This window comes from Anolis carolinensis, unplaced genomic scaffold, assembly GCF_035594765.1.
Source record: "Anolis carolinensis isolate JA03-04 unplaced genomic scaffold, rAnoCar3.1.pri scaffold_15, whole genome shotgun sequence".
In the NCBI taxonomy this organism is placed as follows: domain Eukaryota; kingdom Metazoa; phylum Chordata; class Lepidosauria; order Squamata; family Dactyloidae; genus Anolis; species Anolis carolinensis.
The window spans coordinates 3374903-3393680 of record NW_026943826.1 but is presented as its reverse complement, the minus strand read 5'-3'; the positions used below and the strand labels follow the sequence as shown (position 1 = coordinate 3393680).

Genomic DNA, 18778 nt, shown 5'->3' with positions numbered 1-18778 from the left:
TGGAACCTTTCTAAAAAGAACTATTCCTTACTCAGACTCTATACCTAACTTCCTTTGGATATATAATCTATATATATATATATAAGGGTAATGAAATTTCGGCCTAGGACAAAACAACAAAACCACACATCCCAGAAACACTAAACTTGGCAGCACAATCCCTCATCCATGTCTCTACGTTCATACAACAAAAAGAAAAGAAAAATAAAGTCCCAATTAGAGGGAAAGAAATAACTGTTTTTATCCAATTGCTGCCAGTTAGAAGGCTAAGCTCTGCTCACTTGGTCTCCTAGCAACCTACTCAGCCCAGGGGACAGGCAGAGTTAGGCCTCACTTAGGCCTCTTCCACACTGCCTATAAAATACAGATTATCTGATTTTAACTGGATTATATGGCAGTGTAGACTCAAGGCCCTTCCACACAGCTATATAACCCATTTATAATCTTATATTATCTGCTTTGAACTGGATTATCTTGAGTCCACACTGCCATATAATCCACTTCAGTGTGCATTTTATCCAGCTGTGTAGAAGGGGCCTCATATAATCCAGTTCTAAACAGATAATATAAGATTATAAATATACAGTAGAGTCTCACTTATCCAACATAAACAGGCCGGCAAAACATTGGATAAGTGAATATATTGGATAATAAGTAGGGATTCAGGAAAAGCCAATTGAACATCAAATTAGGTAATCATTATACAAATTAAGCACCAAAACATCATGTTATACAACAAATTTGACAGAAGAAGTAGTTCCATGCTCAGTAATGCTATAATTAATGTGGTATAATAATACAGAACAATATAATCTCTGAAACCAAGACAGTAAATAAAGAGCAACACTCTGAAAACAGGGAAATTGGGAATTCCAGGAAGGAAACAATCAGGGCCAGCTAACACCTGCCAACAAAACCTTTACCTTAACTAACACCAATTCCTCAATACTTTATTTCCCATACCACCAGACTTGGCCACAGCAACGCGTGGCCGGGCACAGCTAGTTGCTTTAATAAAGATATAGTGTGTTATATTTTCTCTTGTCTGGTTTTCGAGTGCTCATGCTGGCTTGGGGTGCAACAATGGTCATGTTCCAGAATGCTTCTGTCAACTAAGGCTCTCCTGTAACGCCACCTCTTTTCTGGCTTCTCCAGCATCCTGGTCTACGGCAGCGTGGACACCGGGATGCAGTGCCTGCTGACGGTCAAAAGCCCCGGCCTCCAACCCGTCCTCTGCCTGAAACACAACGCCGATTACGTCTTTGCCGGCCTGCAGGACGGGACTGTCGCCGCCTTCCCCAGGAGCAACGGTAAGCCTTCGGGGCAGAGGTTTGGGGGCTCAGAACCCCCCAAATTACCCCATTTACTTGGGCTGTGTGATCCATAAACAAATGGTTCAAAAGTCATTCCGAACCTGGGGGGGGGGGGGGCGGCATTTTGTTTCTAAAGTATACTTAATGAAAAATTTGTTACTATTTTGTTACAGTAATTACGATAATTGGGGAAATTTCACTCCAATTTATTTATTTACTAGCTTGGGGACCCGGCGGTGCCCGGGTCGTATGAGTGTCAGAACCCAGGCTGCAGAGCACCAATAACCATACGCAGAGGCCAGAATCTATCTAATATCTTTATTAAAGAAATATATAAAGTCAATAAAAACAAGTGTAGGATATAGTTCAGAAGTAGACCTTTCAGGAAAGGTCAAATATAGTCCAGGAAAACAATGTCCAATATGAGATATTAAAGTCCAAAGTTATAATCCAATAACCGAAACACACACTTTGCCAAGCAAAGTGAGGGGAAATGACAAGGTCCTTTAGTCCTTGGAACTTGATGCAAGGCTGGAGAGCAAACTAGGTTCTTGGCAAATAAGGCTTGATTCAAGGCAGCAAGAAACGAGGAACAAGAACAGGGTCCGTGGCGAATCCGTGGCGAGGTCCGGGGAACAAGGCAGGGCTGGGACGAGAGCAAGGTCCTGGAAACTGGAGTAGCGTAGTCCACACACAATCTACTCCCGTAGTTGACGAATTGACTCCGCAAGGAATCCTTTGTGGCCAACATCTATATAGGATCTTGTTTTCCCGCCAAAGCACACATTCTCTGGGGAACAAGAACCGAAACCTATACTGACCAGATGCAGGACTCCTTAAACTTTCCCAAGGGAACCTGGCTTAATCATCTAATTGTCTGGCAGCTATCCTGGCGCTTCGGCGAGTCACCTCCTTAGCGTGTCTATCTTGATTATAATAAAGGCGGCGAGAAAAAGGGGGAGATTTCGGCTCAAGGTTTGTTTGGCTGTCTTCTTGTGGGCAAACGTCCTGCAGCTGCAAGGGCTCCAAATCTGGCAGAAACGGTGGGAAACCCAAGTTTTCCTCTTCATCTGTCACAACAGTACTAGGAACAGGACTACATGGCCCATGAGACATCACAATGAGAAAGGCATTATTTGCCTGTGTTCCAAGTTTAGTCAAGGTCCAGGGTCAGTGGGGTTCGGTGGGTGCAGGTGAACTCTAACTCCCATATGAAAGTCCTATCATCCATGGTCCATCCCACTCTAAACAGCGCCAGGATGTATAGTAGGTCATGGGGACTGTAAGTGTCAAGTTTGGTCTTGATCAGACATTGGTGGGGGTTGCAGTGGTCTCAGGAAGTGAGTGAAGATACTGCAGTTCCCATCATCCATGGTCGAAAGTCTTCCAAACCACACCAGGATGTAGAGTGGGTCATGGGGCCTCTATGTGCCAAGTTTGGTACTGATTCGTCTTTGGTGGGAGTCACAGTGCTCTAAGGAAGCTAGTGAAGGTATTTCAAGTCCCATCATCCATGGTCCATGCCCCTCCAAACAGCACCCGGGTGTAGAGTAGGACATGTGGGATCTATGTGCCAAGTTTGGTCTTGTTCAGGCATTGGTGGGGGTTGCAATGTTCTCAGTAAGTGAGTAAAGGTATTGCAGTTCCCATCATCCACGGTGCATCGTCCTCCAAACTTCACCAGGGTATAGAGTGGGTCATGGGCGCTCTGTGTTTCAAGTTTGGTCTTGATGAGTCATTTGTGGCAGTTGCAGTGGTGTCAAAAAGTGAGTAAAGGTACTGCAAATCCCATCATCCATGGTATATCCTCCCCCAAACTGCACCAGGGTGTAAAGGGGGTCATGGGGATTCTGTCTCCCAAGTTTGGTCCAGTTATGTCACTGGTGGGCATCACAGTGGTCTGTGGGAGTCGTAGCGATTGGAAGTACTACATATCCCATCACCCATGGTCCATCGTCCCGCAAATGGCACCAGGACATAAAGTGTGTCATGGGGGCTAAGCGTGTCAAGTTTGGGCCAAGTCCGTCGTTGCTGGTGGTCACAGTGGCCTGTGATAGTGGTGGCCAATCAGAAAGCTGCCACATACACACACACATACATACATACACGGCCCGCCACATACAAATATTGACTTTTACTATATACTAGCTTGGAGACCCGGCGGTGCCCGGGTCATTTGAGAAAGGCCTTGTTTGCCTGTGTTCCAAGTGTAGCCTCTATCCAATGTCAGGTGGGTTCAGTGGGTGCGGGTGAGCTCCAACTCCCATCTGCAAGTCCCATCGTCCAGTGTCCATCCCCCTCCAAACAGAGCCAGTATGTAGAGTAGGTCATGGGGGCTCCATGTACCATGTTTGGTCTTGATCAGTCATTTGTGTGGGTCGCGGTGCTGTCAGGAAGTGAGTGAAGGTATTGGAAGTCCCATCGTGCATGGTCCATCATCCTCCAAACTGTACCTGGGTGTAGAGTGAGTCCTGGGTGTTCTCTGTTTGAAGTTTGGTCTTGATGAGACATTGATGGGGGTGGGAGTGGTCTCGGGAAGTGAGTGAACATACTGCAAGTCCCATCATCCAAGGTCCAAGCTCTTTCAAACCTCACCAAGATGTAGAGTGGGCCATGGTGGCTCTATGTGCCAAGTTTGGTCTTGATCAGTCATTGGTGGGGGTCACAGTAGTCCCAGGAAGTGAGTGAAGATAGTGCAAGTCCCATCATCCACGGTCCCTCCTCCCCCAAACTGCACCAGGATGTAAAGTGGGCTACCCTGCACGTGTGTGTCAAGTTTGATAGAGTTTTGTCATTCATGGGCATCACAGTGGTTTGTGGGAGGTGAATTGGATGAAGGTACTGCAAATCCCATAATCCTTGGTCCACCCTCCGTCAAACTGCTGCAGCATGTGAAGTGTGTCATTTGGGATCTGTGTGCCTGGTTTGGTTCAGTTGTGTGATTTGTGGCAGTTGCTGTGGTCTCAAGAAGTGAGGGAAGGTACTGCAAATCCCATCATCCTTGGTCCATCCTGCCCCAATATACATCAGGACGTAAAGGGGGCCACAGGGGTTCTGTGTGGCAAGTTTGGTCCATTTCCATCATTGGTGGGCATTGCAGTAGTCTGTGGGAGTTAAAGTGTTTGAAAGTACTGCAAATCCCATCATCTGTGGTCCATCCTCCCCCAAACGGCATCAGGCCATAAAGTGCCTCATGAGGGTTAAATGTGTCAAGTTTGGCCAGATCCGTCGTTCCTGGTGGTCACAGTGGCCTGTGATAGTGGTGGCCAATCAGAAAGCTGCCACATACACACATACATACATACATACACCGCCCGCCGCATACAAACATTGACTTTTATTATATATATAGATATAGATTAGACTTGTATACTACTCCCAATTTGGCTCGGAGTGGTTTACGGAAATAGATTAAAACAATACAATTAGCTTTAAAATAACAATAAGAACAGACATAGCCCTGAGTTTTTCACCCATCGAAAGCTTGTCGGAAGAGAAAGGTTTTGCAGACTTTCCGAAAGGCAAGTAGGTCTCGGATAGTTTGAGTTTCAACTGGCAAGGTATAAAGAATCTGTCCAGTCATATCCCAAGCCGGGTAACTATTCGGGGTGTGTGACCCATTAAAAATGGTTCAAAAGTCATTACAAAACTGGAGTGCTGGTGCTTCGTTTCTAAAGTGTTTCTAAAGTATAGTTAGTGAAAAATTAGTTACTATAACGAGAGTAATGAAATTTCGTAACTATTTTGTTATCGTAATTTCACATAACAAGGCGCCTTGTTTCTAAAGTGTTTCTAAAGTATAGTTAGTGAAAAATTAGTTACTATAACGAGAGTAATGAAATTTTGTAACTATTTTGTTATCGTAATTTCACATAACAAGGTGCCTTGTTTCTAAAGTGTTTCTAAGTATAGTTAGTGAAAAATTAGTTACTATAACGAGAGTAATGAAATTTCGTAACTATTTTGTTATCGTAATTTCACATAACAAGGCGCCTTGTTTCTAAAGTGTTTCTAAAGTATAGTTAGTGGAAAAATTAGTTACTATAACGAGAGTAATGAAATTTCGTAACTATTTTGTTATCGTAATTTCACATAACAAGGTGCCTTGTTTCTAAAGTGTTTCTAAAGTATAGTTAGTGGAAAAATTAGTTACTATAACGAGAGTAATGAAATTTCGTAATTATTTTGTTATCGTAATTTCACATAACAAGGTGCCTTGTTTCTAAAGTGTTTCTAAAGTATAGTTAGTGGAAAAATTAGTTACTATAACGAGAGTAATGAAATTTCGTAACTATTTTGTTATCGTAATTTCACATAACAAGGCGCCTTGTTTCTAAAGTGTTTCTAAAGTATAGTTAGTGGAAAAATTAGTTACTATAACGAGAGTAATGAAATTTCGTAACTATTTTGTTATCGTAATTTCACATAACAAGGCGCCTTGTTTCTAAAGTGTTTCTAAAGTATAGTTAGTGGAAAAATTAGTTACTATAACGAGAGTAATGAAATTTCGTAACTATTTTGTTATCGTAATTTCACATAACAAGGCGCCTTGTTTCTAAAGTGTTTCTAAAGTATAGTTAGTGGAAAAATTAGTTACTATAACGAGAGTAATGAAATTTCGTAACTATTTTGTTATCGTAATTTCACATAACAAGGTGCCTTGTTTCTAAAGTGTTTCTAAAGTATATTTAGTGGAAAAATTAGTTACTATAACGAGAGTAATGAAATTTCGTAACTATTTTGTTATCGTAATTTCACATAACAAGGTGCCTTGTTTCTAAAGTGTTTCTAAAGTATAGTTAGTGGGAAAATTAGTTACTATAACGAGAGTAATGAAATTTCGTAACTATTTTGTTATCGTAATTTCACATAACAAGGTGCCTTGTTTCTAAAGTGTTTCTAAAGTATAGTTAGTGGAAAAATTAGTTACTATAATGAGAGTAATGAAATTACATAACTGCAGTATTTCGTTATCATAATTTCACGTAATTGCTACACTTGGGGAAACTTCAGGGGCTCCTTTCTCCTACTTTTTAAAAACTATTGGGGCGAAACTTGCTACAATGGTAGAACACATTGAAGAATCCCTCCAGCCATTTCCCAAACCAGGTCACTATTAGGGATGTGCGATCCATTAAAAATGGTTCAAAAGTCATTACAAAACTGGGAGTGCTGGTGCTTTGTTTCTAAAGTATTTCTAAAGTATAGTTAGTGAAAAATTAGTTACAATAACGAGAGTAATGAAATTTCGTAACTATTTTGTTATCGTAATTTCACATAACAAGGCGCCTTGTTTCTAAAGTGTTTCTAACATATACTTAGGGAAGTGTAACCACTTCTTTGTGACCCGGTTTGCAGAATCCCTCCAGCCGTTTCCCAAGCCAGGTCACTATTAGTGATGTGTGATCCATTAAAAATGGTTCAAAAGTCATTACAAAACTGGGGGTGCTGGTGCTTTGTTTCTAAAGTATTTCTAAAGTATTTCTAAAGTATAGTTAGTGAAAAATTAGTTACTATAACGAGAGTAATGAAATTTCGTAACTATTTTGTTATCGTATTTTCACATAACAAGGCGCCTTGTTTTTAAAGTGTTTCTAAAGTATAGTTAGTGAAAAATTAGTTACTATAACGAGAGTAACAAAATTACATAACCGCAGTATTTCGTTATTATAATTTCACGTAATTGCTACACTTGGGGAAACTTCAGGGGCTCCTTTCTCCTACTTTTTTAAAACTATTGGGGCGAAACTTGCTACAATGGTAGAACACATTGAAGAATCCCTCCAGCCATTTCCCAAACCAGGTCACTATTAGGGATGTGCGATCCATTAAAAATGGTTCAAAAGTCATTACAAAACTGGAGTGCTGGTGCTTTGTTTCTAAAGTATTTCTAAAGTATAGTTAGTGAAAAATTAGTTACTATAAGGAGAGTAATGAAATTTCGTAACAATTTTGTTATCGTAATTTCACATAACAAGGCACCTTGTTTCTAAAGTGTTTCTAAAGTATAGTTAGTGAAAAATTTGTTACTATAACGAGAGTAATGAAATTTCGTAACTATTTTCTTACAATTTCCAACTTCCAGTTTTCTTACCATTTCCGACATCCGATTTTCTTGCGATTTCCCACTTCCGATTTTCTTGCGATTTCTGATTTTCTTACGATTTCCAACTTCCGAATTTCTTATGATTTCCAACTTCTGATTTTCTTACAATTTCCAACTTCCAATTTTCTTACGATTTCCGACTTCCGATTTTCTTACGTTTTCCGACTTCCGATTTTCTTGCGATTTCCCACTTCTGATTTTCTTGCGATTTCCGACTTCCGATTTTCTTGCGATTTCCCACTTCTGATTTTCTTGCAATTTCCCACTTCTGATTTTCTTGCGATTTCCGATTTCTGATTTTCTTACGATTTCCAACTTCCGATTTTCTTGCGATTTCCCACTTCCGATTTTCTTACGATTTCCAATTTCTGATTTTCTTAGGATTTCCAACTTCCGATTTTCTTGCAATTTCCGACTTCCGATTTTCTTGCGATTTCCGATTTCTGATTTTTTTTGCACATGCCTTCTTATTGACCCGGTATGAAGAATCCCTCCAGCCACTTCCCAAGCCAGTTCACTAATGGGAGGAGGTTGGGGTCCCTCCCAACTCTACGATGCTCTGTTTCGAGTTGCATGATGAGATGTATGAACTTTTTTGGTACTTTTCCTTCTCTTCAAACATCTAAATCCAATGAGGTCTACCACTGGAAACTCTCCAGAAAGAAATAACAACATCCCCGTTCATTCTTTTTCTGAGGAGAACCCGGGGAGAATTGCCTGCATCCTGCACATCCCAGAAATGCCTCGGAATAATAAATCACATTTGTTTGTTTGTTCGTCACTCCTTCATCTTCTCCTCCAGGGGAAAAGTTTCATCCAGTCTTTAATTAATCTCCAATCTATTTTAATTTCCTGCTTTTTGAAGCCGAGGAAGGGGGAAAGAAGAAGAGAAGGCCGTGCTGTACCTTCTCTCTTTTTCCAAGAAGAAGAAGAAAGCCGCTTTATGCTAATTGCCGTTCAAAATGCAACGCTCGGACTCCGGGTCCCGAGACGAAACTCCGACTCGAACGCTGAGTAATTTCTTATTGATCGGCTGTCAGTTCTCTCCAGAACAAGGAGCAGTTTTACTGCCGCTGAAGCCTGTCAGATGGGTTTTCATCCTTGTCGCCGGTTTGAAAAGAAAATGTTGATAAAGAGGAGTCAAAGGACAATCTTCGCTTGGGGTCGGGTCTATTAATTTTTTGCAAGACGTTGTGGCCGGAAAGGGCCGCGAAGGACACTTAATTCTCAGGCTTTGGCTTCTGTTTTTCCTTGTCTCTCTGAGTCTGGAAAATCTCTTTTCATGGAGACCTTTTGTCAACAGTCTGAAAGTCTGAAAGTGTCCAGATAAGAGCTCTGCTTAGCAAATTAATAATAATGATAATTATATTTTTACTAGCTGTGCCCGGCCACATGTTGCTGTGGCTTATGGGAATCATGTGTTGGCCAAGTGGAATAGCAGTGAATAGCCTTGCAGCCTCAAAGCCTGGCTGTTTTCGAGAGTAGCTGGAGTAGCACCCTCAATCAAAGAAGCCTGGCTACTCCCTTTATAGGGAATCCTTGTTTGGCCAGATAGAATGGCATTGAATAGTCTTGCAGCTTCAAAGCCTGGCTGCTTTCTACATCGGGCATCCTTGCTAGGCCACGTTGAATAGGATGGAATAGCCTCGTGGCTTCAAAGCCTGGGGATTTTCCACCTAGGGGAAATCTTGGTTGGCCAGGTTGAATAGCACTGAATAGCCTTGGCTCCTTGCAAGACTGGCTGCTTTCTCCCTTGCTGAATCCTTGATTGGCCACTTTGAATAGCAATGAATAATCTTGGTATGGCAGGTATGAATGCTGCAATTAGCCACCTTGATTAGCATTTAATGGCCTTGCAGCTTCAAAGCCTGTCTTCTTCCTGCCTGGGGGAATCCTTTGTTGGGAGGTGTTAGCTGGCCCCGATTGTTTCCTTTCTGGAATTCCCAATTTCCCTGCTTTCAGAGTGTTGCTCTTTATTGACTGTCCTGGTTTTGGAGATTGTATTGTTCTGTATTATTATACCACAGTAATTATTACATATTATATTTATAATCTTATATTATCTGCTGAGAACTGGATTGTATGAGGCCCCTTCTACACAGCTTTATAAAATCCACACTGAACTGGATTATATGGCAGTGTGGACTCAAGATAATCCAGTTCAAAGCAGATAATATAAGATTATAAATGGGTAATATATTATTATTATTATTATTATTATTAGTATTATTATTTTTATTGTGTCAGAAGGGACTTGAGAACATACTGCAATTTGCTTCTGGTGTGAGAGAATTGGCTGTCTACAGAGATGTTGCCCAGGGGATGCCCGGATGTGTTACCATCCTGCTGGGAGGCTTCTCACACGTCCCTGCAAGCTAGAGCTGACAGGTGGGAGCTCATCCCGTCTCACAGATTCGAACCACCAACCTTCAGGTCAGCAGTTCAGGCGGCTCAAAGGTTTAACCTGTTGCGCCACTGCGTCTCCAGTAATAATAATAAAGTGGTTAGACAGTGGCTCTGCTTAGCATAATAATAATAATAATAATAATAATAATAATAATAATAATAATAACAATACATCAGACAGTCCTAGACACTTGGGAAGTGTTCGACTTATGATTTTGTGATACGAAATCCAGTATATCTATCTTGTTTGCTGTGTCATAATAATAATAATAATAATAATAATAATACATCACACAGTCCTAGACACTTGGGAAGTGTTCGACTTGTGATTTTGTGATACGAAATCCAGCATATCTATCTTGTTTGCTGTTTCATAAAATAATAATAATAATAATAATAATAATAATAATAATAATAATAACAATACATCACACAGTCCTAGACACTTGGGAAGTGTCCGACTTATGATTTTGTGATACGAAATCCAGCATATCTATCTTGTTTGCTGTGTCATAAAATATTAATAATAATAATAATAATAATAATAATAATAATAATAATAATAATACATCGCACAGTCCTAGACACTTGGGAAGTGTTCGACTTGTGATTTTGTGATACGAAATCCAGCATATCTATCTTGTTTGCTGTTTCATAAAATAATAATAATAATAATAATAATAATAATAATAATAATAACAATACATCACACAGTCCTAGACACTTGGGAAGTGTTCGACTTGTGATTTTGTGATACGAAATCCAGCATATCTATCTTGTTTGCTGTGTCATACAATAATAGTAATAATAATAATAATAATAATAATACATCACACAGTCCTAGACACTTGGGAAGTGTTCGACTTGTGATTTTGTGATACGAAATCCAGCATATCTATCTTGTTTGCTGTGTCATACAATAAAATAATAATAATAATAATAATAATAATAATAATAATAATAATAACAATACATCACACAGTCCTAGACACTTGGGAAGTGTCCGACTTATGATTTTGTGATACGAAATCCAGCATATCTATCTTGTTTGCTGTGTCATAAAATATTAATAATAATAATAATAATAATAATAATAATAATAATAATAATAATACATCGCACAGTCCTAGACACTTGGGAAGTGTTCGACTTATGATTTTGTGATACGAAATCCAGCATATCTATCTTGTTTGCTGTTTCATAAAATAATAATAATAATAATAATAATAATAATAATAATAATAATAGTAGTAGTACCTGCTTCTCCTCTTGTTTGTAACTTTGGGGACTTTGAAAGTAGTTGTTCCACTCCAGAAACTTTGTTTTTGCGGCTGCCACAAGCTATGTTGAATTGGTTGAGGCTTGCTGAGATATTCATTGACAAACTAGAGCAAAATGTGCTGCCTGCTTGAATCAAAGTTTTTACAGTTGAATAAAATTTTCCTGTGTATTTATGATAGAACCAATTAGGAAATGACATGTATAGCCCAGTGTCAAAAATCGTGGTACATAGCGTTGTATATGTTTTCACCTTTCCCTGTGTCCCGATTTCCACCCGTCAAACGGTTGCCGTCGTTGGATTTCCAACTTCCGATTTTCTTGCGATTTCTCACTTCCGATTTTCTTGCGATTTCAGATTTCTGATTTTCTTACGATTTCCAACTTCCGATTTTCTTGTGATTTCTCACTTCCGATTTTCTTGCGATTTTCGATTTCTGATTTTCTTACGATTTCCAACTTCTGATTTTCTTGCAATTTCCAACTTCTGATTTTCTTACGATTTCCAACTTCTGATTTTCTTGTGATTGCTGACTTCCGATTTTCTTGCGATTTCCCACTTCCGATTTTCTTACGATTCCAACTTCCGATTTTCTTGCGATTTCCCACTTCTGATTTTCTTACAATTTCCAACTTCCGATTTTCTTACAATTTCCAACTTTCTTCTCCATTTTTGTATGTTTCCCTATTCCGCCTCCCGTATAATCATCCGCTTCCCATATCATCATCATCATCATCATCATCATCATCATCATCATCATCGGGCTCTCTCCGCTTTCTTTCCACGGTCCATTAAGCGCCCACAACCCGTGTCTTTCACTCTCCGTTCCGGGGCCACGAACCCAGGCTGCTTCCGCACGGCTTCCAAATCCTGTTGCCTTTTTTTCCCCCCGAAAAAGGGAAAATTATTAATTAGCTCTCGAGAAAACCATTTATGCTATTTAATTGACGAGGGGAGGCGAGGCAAAGTGTCGGAAGCCAGCAGATGCGGGTGGCGTTTAGTCGGCGAGTTACATCTGTGAAGGGCAAAAGTGGATATTTCTTGGAAAGGCGCACCTGCTTTGTCTCCTCAGATCAGCAAATATTAATATTTCGGGTTTTCTGTTTGCTGCCTTAGCATTGAACGGTTGTGTTGTTAAAGAGTTAAAGTATGGAACCCTGTGCAGACGGGGAAGCCTTAGCATTGGACGGTTGTGTTGTTAAAGGGCGAAGTATGGAACCCTGTGCAGATGGGGAAGCCTTAGCATTGAACGGTTGTGTTGTTAAAGAGCGAAGTATGGAACCCTGTGCAGATGGGGAAGCCTTAGCATTGAACGGTTGTGTTGTTAAAGGGCGAAGTATGGAACCCTGCGCAGATAGGGAAGCCTTAGCATTGAACGGTTGTGTTGTTAAAGAGCGAAGTATGGAACCCTGCGCAGACGGGGAAGCCTTAGCATTGAACGGTTGTGTTGTTAAAGAGCGAAGTATGGAACCCTGCGCAGATAGGGAAGCCTTAGCATTGGACGGTTGTGTTGTTAAAGAGCGAAGTATGGAACCCTGCGCAGATAGGGAAGCCTTAGCATTGAACGGTTGTGTTGTTAAAGAGCGAAGTATGGAACCCTGCGCAGATAGGGAAGCCTTAGCATTGGACGGTTGTGTTGTTAAAGAGCGAAGTATGGAACCCTGCGCAGATAGGGAAGCCTTAGCATTGAACGGTTGTGTTGTTAAAGAGCGAAGTATGGAACCCTGCGCAGATAGGGAAGCCTTAGCATTGGACGGTTGTGTTGTTAAAGAGCGAAGTATGGAACCCTGCGCAGATAGGGAAGCCTTAGCATTGGACGGTTGTGTTGTTAAAGAGCGAAGTATGGTACCCTGTGCAGATAGGGAAACCTTAGCATTGAACGGTTGTGTTGTTAAAGAGCGAAGTATGGAACCCTGCGCAGATAGGGAAGCCTTAGCATTGGACGGTTGTGTTGTTAAAGAGCGAAGTAGGGAACCCTGTGCAGATAGGGAAGCCTTAGCATTGAACGGTTGTGTTGTTAAAGAGCGAAGTAGGGAACCCTGCGCAGACGGGGAAGCCTTAGCATTGGACGGTTGTGTTGTTAAAGAGCGAAGTATGGAACCCTGCGCAGACGGGGAAGCCTTAGCATTGGACGGTTGTGTTGTTAAAGAGCGAAGTATGGAACCCTGTGCAGATAGGGAAGCCTTAGCATTGAACGGTTGTGTTGTTAAAGAGCGAAGTATGGAACCCTGCGCAGACGGGGAAGCCTTAGCATTGGACGGTTGTGTTGTTAAAGAGCGAAGTATGGAGCCCTGTGCAGACGGGGAAGCCTTAGCATTGGACGGTTGTGTTGTTAAAGGGCGAAGTATGGAACCCTGCGCAGACGGGGAAGCCTTAGCATTGAACGGTTGTGTTGTTAAAGGGCGAAGTATGGAACCCTGCGCAGACGGGGAAGCCTTAGCATTGAACGGTTGTGTTGTTAAAGCGCGAAGTATGGAACCCTGCGCAGACGGGGAAGCCTTAGCATTGAACGGTTGTGTTGTTAAAGGGCGAAGTATGGAACCCTGCGCAGACGGGGAAGCCTTAGCATAGAACGGTTGTGTTGTTAAAGGGCGAAGTATGGAACCCTGCGCAGACGGGGAAGCCTTAGCATTGGACGGTTGTGTTGTTAAAGGGCGAAGTATGGAAGCCTGTGCAGACGGGGAAGCCTTAGCATTGAACGGTTGTGTTGTTAAAGTGCCAAGTATGGAACCCTGTGCAGACGGGGAAGCCTTAGCATTGGACGGTTGTGTTGTTAAAGAGCGAAGTATGGAACCCTGTGCAGACGGGGAAGCCTTAGCATTGGACGGTTGTGTTGTTAAAGAGCGAAGTATGGAACCCTGTGCAGACGGGGAAGCCTTAGCATTGGACGGTTGTGTTGTTAAAGAGCGAAGTATGGAACCCTGTGCAGACGGGGAAGCCTTAGCATTGAACGGTTGTGTTGTTAAAGGGCGAAGTATGGAACCCTGCGCAGACGGGGAAGCCTTAGCATTGGACGGTTGTGTTGTTAAAGAGCGAAGTATGGAACCCTGCGCAGACGGGGAAGCCTTAGCATTGAACGGTTGTGTTGTTAAAGGGCGAAGTATGGAACCCTGCGCAGACGGGGAAGCCTTAGCATTGGACGGTTGTGTTGTTAAAGGGCGAAGTATGGAACCCTGCGCAGACGGGGAAGCCTTAGCATTGGACGGTTGTGTTGTTAAAGAGCGAAGTATGGAACCCTGCGCAGACGGGGAAGCCTTAGCATTGAACGGTTGTGTTGTTAAAGGGCGAAGTATGGAACCCTGTGCAGATGGGGAAGCCTTAGCATTGAACGGTTGTGTTGTTAAAGGGCGAAGTATGGAACCCTGCGCAGACGGGGAAGCCTTAGCATTGGACGGTTGTGTTGTTAAAGAGCGAAGTATGGAACCCTGCGCAGACGGGGAAGCCTTAGCATTGAACGGTTGTGTTGTTAAAGGGCGAAGTATGGAACCCTGCGCAGACGGGGAAGCCTTAGCATTGAACGGTTGTGTTGTTAAAGGGCGAAGTATGGAACCCTGCGCAGACGGGGAAGCCTTAGCATTGAACGGTTGTGTTGTTAAAGGGCGAAGTATGGAACCCTGCGCAGACGGGGAAGCCTTAGCATTGAACGGTTGTGTTGTTAAAGGGCGAAGTATGGAACCCTGCGCAGACGGGGAAGCCTTAGCATTGAACGGTTGTGTTGTTAAAGAGCGAAGTATGGAACCCTGCGCAGACGGGGAAGCCTTAGCATTGATCGGTTGTGTTGTTAAAGGGCGAAGTATGGAACCCTGCGCAGACGGGGAAGCCTTAGCATTGGACGGTTGTGTTGTTAAAGAGCGAAGAATGGAACCCTGCGCAGACGGGGAAGCCTTAGCATTGAACGGTTGTGTTGTTCAACCCTTGTACTCGAGTATAAGCCGACCCAAATATAAGCTGAGGCACCTAATTTTACCACAAAAAACTGGGAAAACTTACTGACTCGAGTATAACCCGAGGGTGGGAAAGTTTCAAAATAAAAATAGATACCAAGACAATGACATTAATTGAGGTAGATTCAACGTTTTTGAATATTGACCGTATTTCAAAGAAAAACAGTAAACTAGCTCCGTAAGTGGAAAAGAAGGGTCAGCAAAAACAGTACTGTATCAATATAATAATAATAATAATAATAATAATAATAATAATGAATTACAAATGAAATTATGCACACTTCTATCCTCCTAATGGCTCAACGTATTGCATATGCTCTCAAAATACCAATTAAAAATTAAATCATGCACAACCCTAATAGCTAAACATATTGTATATAATAATAATAATAATAATAATAATAACAAATTAGAAATGAAATTATACACAACCCTAATAGCTCAACATATTTCATATAATAATAATAATAATAATAATAATAATAATAATGAATTAGAAATGAAATATGCACACTTCTATCCTCCTAATGGCTCAACGTATTGCATATGCTCTCAAAATACAAATTAGAAATGAAATTATGCACGACCCTAATAGCTCAACATATTGTATATAATAATAATAATAATAATGAATTAAAAATGAAATTATGCACACTTCTATCCTTCTAATAGCTCAGCATATTGCATATGTTTCAAAATACAAATTAGAAATGAAATTATGCACAACCCTAATAGCTCAACATATAGCAAATAATAATAATAATAATAATAATAATAATAATAATAATCTTGTTATGTATCAAATAATTATTATAATTATAATGATAGTATATGGAGCTCTTGGTGGCGCAGCGGGTTAAACCGCTGAACTGCTGAACGTGCTGGGCAAAAGGTCGGGGGTTTGAATCTGGGGAGAGGGGTGAGCTCCTGCTGTTAGCCCCAGCTTCTGCCAACCTAGCAGTTTGAAAACATGCAAATGTGAGTAGATCAATAGGTACCGCTCCGGTGGGAAGGTAACAGCGCTCTATGCAGTCATGTCTGTGTATATATTTGTGTGTGCATTTCCCCCCTGTAATATTTGTAAGCTTTGTATATCATATCTATCAATCTAGACATGTCTCTCTCTATATAGATAATTATATCTAAATAGGATTTGCAGAGACTTGCATACATGTGAGGGGAAAATTCCTATATAAATACCTATATACAGTAGAGTCTCACTTATCCAAGCCTCGTTTATCCAACACTCTGGATAATCCTATGCATTTTTGTAGTCAATGTTTTCAATATATCGTGCTACTTTGGTGCTAAATTCGTAAATACAGTAATTACAACATAACATCACTGTCTATTGAACTACTTTTTCTGTCAAATATGTTGTATAACATGATGTTAGGTGTAAAATCATAATGTAATTTAATGTTTAATAGGCTTTTCCTTAATCCCTCCTTATTATCCAAGATATTCGCTTACCCTTTTCTTCCCTCTTTCTTTCCAATAGCGGCCGGGGGACTCTGGGATGCCAAAGTCGAGCCCACTTTACTGACAGTCGGACTGGCGCCGGTGAGGACGCTGCTCACGTTGGACGACGCTTTGTGGGCCAGTTGCGGGAACCAGATCACCGTCTTCGACGCCGCCAGCCTCAAAGCGCAGGTGAGTGGGCCATTTTTATTCGTATTTATTTATTTCTATTACATTTATTTATTTATATTATTATCATTACTAGCTGTGCCCGGCCACGCGTTGCTGTGGCGAAGTATGGTGGTATGGGAAGTAAAGTATTGAGGAATTGGTAGTAGTTAAGGTAAAGGGTCCCCTGGGCTGAGTGGGTTGCTAGGAGACCAAGTGAGCGGAGCTTAGCCTTCTAACTGGCAGCAATTGGATAAAAAACAATTATTCCTCTCCCTCTAATTAGGACTATATTTTTCTTTTCTTTTTGTTGTATGAACCTAGAGGCATGGATGAGGGGTTGTGCTGCCAAGTTTAGTGTTTCTGGGATGTGTAGTTTTGTTGTTTTGTCCTAGGCCGAATTTTTTTAATCCTTTTATATATATAGATTTTCGCTTTTATTTTTCAGTGATTGGTTTTTTGGGGGGGGGGGTGCCAAAATTCTGTTTGCTTACACTTGAAAATTACCTAGGTCCAAATGTTTTCTGTTGCTCTTGGTTCTAACTTTCCCAAATCACTGTATTAAGCCCATTATAAACAAGTATGAAAGTGAGACCCTCAATGGGATCAGACTGTTCTTACCGCTGATGAAATGCGAGTATTAATTATTATTAATAAGCGGCAACGACGGCGTTACCCTTTCGGTTTTAATTATCGCCGTCTCCGACATCTGGCTCCTCTTTTTGTTGTATCAACCCAGAGGCATGGATGAGGGGTTGTGCTGTCAATTTTTGAGGTTGTGGGGTGTTTACTTTTGTTGTTTTGTCCACTGCCGTGATGCCATCACTCTTTTATATATATAGATTAGATAGTCTGGATGGCCATCTATCAGGGATACCTTGATGGTGTTTTTCCTGCATGACAGGGGGTTGGACTTGATAGCCTATGTGGTCTCTTCCAACTCTAAGATTCTATTATTATTATTATTATTATTATTATTATTATTATGACACAGCAAACAAGATAGATATGCTGGATTTCATATCACAAAATCCCAAGTCGAACACTTCCCAAGTGTCTAGGACTGTGTGATGTATTTTCGGATGATGCGTGCAGATCCCAGCAGGGTGGCCTTTTGCAGTTGGCAGATCGTAATTTTGTCAATGTCTGTTGTTTCCAAATGCCGGCTGAGATCTTTTGGCCCGGCACCCAGTGTGCCCATCACCACTGGGACCACCTGCACTGGTTTCTGCCAGAGTTTTGAAGTTCAATCTTGAGGTCCTGAGAGCGGCTGAGTTTTTCCTGTTGTTTTTCATCAATGCGACTGTCACCTGGGATGGCGACATCAATGATCCAAACCTTGTTCTTTTCCACAACTGTGATGTCTGGTGTGTTGTGTTCCAGAACTTTGTCAGTCTGGATTCGGAAGTCCCACAGTATCTTTGCGTGCTCATTTTCCAATACTTTTGCAGGTTTGTGATCCCACCAGTTCTTTGCTGCTGGGAGGTGGTACTTGAGGCATAAGTGAATCATTTGGGTCACATAGTTGTGCCTCTGTTTGTAGTCTGTCTGTGCGATTTTCTTATAGCAGCTGAGGATATGATCCATGGTTTCGTCGGTTTCCTTGCAGAGTCTGCATTTTGGGTCATCAGCTGATTTTTTGATCTTGGCCTGAATTGCCTTTGTCCTGATGTCTTGCTCCTGGGCTGCAAGGATCAGGCCTTCTGTCTCCTTCTTCAGGGTCCCATTCGTGAGCCAGAGCCAGGTCTTCTATTATTATTATTATTATTATTATTATTATTAATTGCCTTTGTCCTTATGTCTTGCTCCTGGGCTGCAAGGATCAGGCCTTCTGTCTCCTTCTTCAGGGTCCCATTCGTGAGCCAGAGCCAGGTCTTCTATTATTATTATTATTATTATTATTATTATTATTATTAATTGCCTTTGTCCTTATGTCTTGCTCCTGGGCTGCAAGGATCAGGCCTTCTGTCTCCTTCTTCAGGGTCCCATTCGTGAGCCAGAGCCAGGTCTTCTATTATTATTATTATTATTATTATTATTATTATTATTATTATTAATTGCCTTTGTCCTGATGTCTTGCTCCTGGGCTGCAAGGATCAGG

At 41.3% G+C, this 18778-nt stretch overlaps 1 protein-coding gene across 7 annotated transcripts in view; it reads left to right on the top strand.

The window, feature by feature from the left end:
* Nucleotides 1-18778, top strand: part of arhgef10l (Rho guanine nucleotide exchange factor 10 like) — a 252583-nt gene that overhangs the window by 170304 nt on the left and 63501 nt on the right. For all 7 annotated transcript variants that reach the window (XR_010001388.1, XM_062965943.1, XM_062965944.1 and 4 more), the window contains 2 exons: nt 1156-1310; nt 16550-16701. Coding sequence is in view for 6 of the 7 variants with exons in the window: in XM_062965943.1 (XP_062822013.1) it covers nt 1156-1310; nt 16550-16701 (307 nt within the window). In the remaining variant the exon portion in view is untranslated. The remainder of the gene's footprint in view (nt 1-1155; nt 1311-16549; nt 16702-18778) is intronic.